The sequence below is a fragment of the Microtus ochrogaster genome, chromosome 8 (assembly GCF_000317375.1).
Source record: "Microtus ochrogaster isolate Prairie Vole_2 chromosome 8, MicOch1.0, whole genome shotgun sequence".
Classification (NCBI taxonomy): Eukaryota; Metazoa; Chordata; class Mammalia; order Rodentia; family Cricetidae; genus Microtus; species Microtus ochrogaster.
In genome coordinates, this window is record NC_022015.1 from 26,403,307 (window position 1) to 26,407,843 (window position 4,537).

Consider the following 4,537-nt stretch of genomic DNA (forward strand, 5'->3'; position numbering starts at 1 on the left):
CCCAGAATTTTTTAAAGATTAGAATAAAGGGGGGAGATACACCATAGTACAAAGTTGACAATTTTCCCATAAATTAGCATCTACATTTGAGGAAATTCCTATCAAGTTGACAATAGATTTCATTGTTTTTATATGACAATCTTGTTCTGGTTGTCTGATTAATAATTAATCAATTATTAATTATTAAATAAAATATATAAAATAATGTTATTAATAATAATTAATTCTGATTAATAAGAAAAATATTCCATCATAAACAATAACATTATGGTATAAATTAAGAAACTAAGGTTAGGGAGGCACTCATCAGTTAAGACTCTTGCCGTGCCAGTGTGAGGAGGCCTGTGTGGATGCCCGGGGATGGTGTTGCAGCTCACCTATAATTCCAGTCTCCAAAGGTGGAGGTAGGGGAAACAGGCTAGAGACTGGCCATATAGGGGGGCACTGAGTTTGATTTAGAAATCTTGCCTCATTGAAAGTAGTGAAAGAGTCAACTTCTGATCTGCACACACACATACACACATGCTCGTGCACACACACTCAAGCACACACAACACACACATACATGTGCAAAGAAGAAAAGGCAAAATAGAAGCAAAACCATTGTCTTTTCACCTATAAATACCCAAAAGATGATGGGAGGGGAGAAAAATACAAACTCACAGATACAATTGGCAGGGGATTAATGGCCCCAGTCTTTCCAAAGCAGTTTAGTCATGATGTTGGATTGTGTATTCTATCCAATTCCACACCCATGAGTTAAACTTTTGTTATATGCTTCTGAGGTACACACAAGCATGCACCCAAAGAGGCTGATCTAACGCATCTACAGAGCATTCTGTCTATGAGACCACAGTTGCTGTAGAAGGACTCCAAAAGTTATTAGCAGTCCAATTGCCTAGTAAAAAGAAAATCTAAATTTCTAAAAACATAGTGGGCACCCACACTTGGAAATGAAGCATGACTAGTTCTAAAACCTTTTTAAAGGCTCACATTATTATTTTTTATGTATATAGGGGGTGGTGCACATGGGTGTAGGTGCCTGTTGAGACCAGAGTTCATGAGATTCCCCTGGAGCTAGAGTTCCAGGTGGTCTGAGTTGTCCAGTGTGAGTTCTGAGACTCAAATTAGTTTCTTTTGCAAGAAGAGTATACATTAACCACTAAGCCATCTCTCGAGCCCATCACCTAGTTCTTTTTTTTTTTTTTTTTTTTTTTTTTTTTGAGACAGGGTTTCTCCGTAGCTTTTGGTTTCTGTCCTGGAACTAGCTCTTGTAGACCAGGCTGGCCTCAAACTCACAGAGATCCACCTGCCTCTGCCTCCCAAGTGCTGGAATTAAAGGCGTTGCGCCACCACCCCCCAGCTCCATCACCTAGTTCTTAAGAAAAGAAATCAAGTTATATAAGATGAAAGAAAACCAAAGTACATGGCTAGATAGCAAAACTGAGCTATGAAATGTTACATATGGTGAGACGTATAGCATCCACTCAAGGTTGTATGTATCTATATGCATATGTCTGGATGCACATGCATTGAATTCAAGCAAGAGGTTGAATGACTTTTAATGACAGGACAAGGGTTGGAGTTAGAACAGAAACAAGGGGGGTTTTGCCTCCTCTGCATTGTTTGGAATCTCAGAATGAAAATTTAATCATATATGAAGTACACAATTTTTTAACTCCCCCAAAGATAAACGTGACAGTCTTAGCAGTTTATTTACATGTGTGTATAGCTTTGCACAGCTTGGTAAGAATTTGAATATATTCAACTTTATGAAAATCACAAAAGTGTTGGATCAGAGACATATACTTTATGAATGCCTGATGAGATGACATCACAAACGTCATCAAAAATCTTCGAATCTTCTAATCATCGGGCTCCTGTGGAGAGACAGCCTCTGTGTCAACAGAAAACTCCTCATTTGGCTGGTTTTCCAAAAACTCTGTGTAGCCTTTTCTGGGAACAAACTTGAAGGCACTCCATTTTTCGTCGTAACATCTAGGGAAGCGTCGGAAGGTTGAGATGACCATGGCTTCCTTATGGACATATGATATTCTGTTATTTGAAAGGCCATCAAAACGTGATGGGATGAAGTCGCAGGCCCAGAGATTGAAATTCCTGGAAATGTGTTGCCTTCTCTCTGGTGAGGTCTTCTTCCGTCCCAAGCCCTACGAAGAAGGGACAAAAGCACAAGACCGCATAGTTCTGAGGATTTCAATGAAATCAGCTAACAGCATGTATATAATTAAAGGCATACATAAGATGATTGTTATAAAAAGCCAACTTGTTGAGCATCAGAAGTCAACAACATCCTGGCAGGGCCTTGTCTCTGTTCTCAGTGTTCCTTTGCCAAGAAGGGAACTGGACAAGGAAGGTAAAACCAGGGGTTCCACAGTCTGCATCCAATAAGACAGGGCTGTTTACAAGGGCCCATCAGTCAGGAGGCAACGGAGCCTGATAGGATGCTTGAATCAGACTATATGTCTGTGCCACAGCTGGCATCTGCCTCCCTACTTAAACCAACCTCAAGTCCAACTAACTGGGGATGGAAAGTGTGTGTGTGTGTGTGTGTGTGTGTGTAACAAAAATACTTTAATCACATCTGAACTGAACGTGGATAGGCTTTTTCTTTATCATAATTCCCTAAATAACATTAAAACGATTTGCACAGCTTTTACAATGTATCGTAAGTTGTCTAGAGGCTATGCAGGGGTTACGTGGGTAATATGTGAGTGTTATGCCATTGTCTGGAAGAGACAAGCATCCGCTGATTGGGGTATCTGCAGGGGATCCCAGAACCAATCCCCACCAATACTCAGGATGACTGCATTTACAGACTGTAGGCAGAGTGTGGGGAAACACCCAGGGGCAGTGCAATGGCTCCTGCTGAACAGTCTGTGCAGAGCAGCCTGTGAGTCAGGGCAGGGAAGAAAGGCTGAGAGAGGCTCTGGGGGGACAAAGAGAAGTGCTGGGCACATGGCATCTTTTGGAGAAGTTATCTGAGGATAATATAGCAAAATGAAAAAGAAAAAGGAAAAAAAAAACAATATAGGAAGGAACTGCAAGGAAAGCAGGCGACAATATAAGTCAAAACACTTGCTGCACATGTGGCCATGAAATATATTGGAAATTTCAGAGGAAGGAACAAGAGGGGGCGAGCAGGAAGTGCTTAGACATGGAAAGGAAAGGGGAGGGGGAAGGAAAGAGGAAGAGAGTGGTGAGGGGAGACTGGAGGGAAGTTGTAGGGTTTTAGTCAGACTGGAGCAATCAGGACCAGTGGCTGAGCAGCAGATGGAAATGGGGTTCATCCAAAGACTGAGAGAAGCCAGTCAAGGCCACCACCCTGCCAGCCCCAGGGAGGAAAGAACAGAGATAAGGTCCTTGGAAGGGGCTCTTTATCCTAGGGGAAGTCTTTGGGTGTTCAATTTGTATACACAGAGTAGTGCCTTGCTAGTGCACATTTTAAACATTTGCATTTCAAAAGTCAGCTGAAGTGAGAATAAGCAAATAAGTTCAATTGCCAGAGCACTGTGGGACGAGAGGGGGAAAAAAAGAGACAGCAAGACTATGATAGATAAGCACTAGAAAGTGAGTGACAGGTGTAAGACCAAAACTTGTAACTGTCCTAATAACGTGAATGGCTTAAATTCTTACACAGAGAAACAGTGGCCTTTGGGTATTGCTTTTCTTTTTAATTGGCTGCACCCTGTTTATAAAGGAAGACAAACCCAAAGCAACATGACCAAAGTTCATGAAAACACAATGGGATATCTGTATCACTCGCCCTCCCACCAAGACTCCAGGACAGTTGTAGAAGAGACAGCAGAGAGTCAGAGGTCAGGGAGGACTGGAATGAAGCATACCCTGAACCTGGCAGCACTACTGCCCTTAGGAATTCACAGCTGTCGCGGTTGTCAGCATAAGACCTGGACAAGATCAAGCTAGTCAACAGGCCAGCATGGAGTAAGGAGGGACTCAGTAGCCCCAACCCCTCACTGAGGGATAAAGAGTTGATGGCTTCGGTAGGCGAGAGGCTCCAGGGAATACTCTCATAGCCATGAGAATACAGGACGTGAAGTTGGGAAGGGGTGGGGAGCTGGGAGGTGGATCCGGAAGGAGTTAGGGGAGAGAATGGGGCAAATATGATCACCACATGTGTGTATGAAATGTTCAAAGAATTAGTAAAAATAAAATTTTAATTCCTAAAGATGAAGGAACTTCACTTTGTAAAACAGCACAGCAAGGCAGGAGTCATGGCTAAAAGAGACACATAGGCTGATGGATACTTGTAACAAGTCATTTTCTGTCCCTCCAGCCAGCTCCCAAATAATGGCATGGAGACTTCTTATTGATCATAAAAGTTTGGCCTATAGCTTAGGCTTGTTCCTAACTAGTCCTTATAACTTAACTTCACCAATTTATACTAATCTACATTCTATCATGTGGTGTTACTTCTCTTCCATCTTGTACCTCCTGTTTCCTCACTGTGTCTCCTGCAAATCTTGATTCCTCCTCCTCCTCCTCCTCCTCCTCCTCC

General features: G+C 42.4%; 1 protein-coding gene across 2 annotated transcripts in view; it reads right to left on the minus strand.

Annotated features, from left to right (window-relative positions):
• Positions 1-1,702: 1,702 nt before the first annotated feature.
• Tex36 (testis expressed 36) overlaps positions 1,703-4,537 on the minus strand; it is a 16,855-nt gene continuing 14,020 nt past the window's right edge. For both annotated transcript variants that reach the window (XM_005351405.2, XM_013347851.1), the window contains one exon: positions 1,703-2,168. In XM_005351405.2, coding sequence (XP_005351462.2) covers positions 1,866-2,168 — 303 coding nt within the window. In that variant the 3' untranslated portion in view covers positions 1,703-1,865. The remainder of the gene's footprint in view (positions 2,169-4,537) is intronic.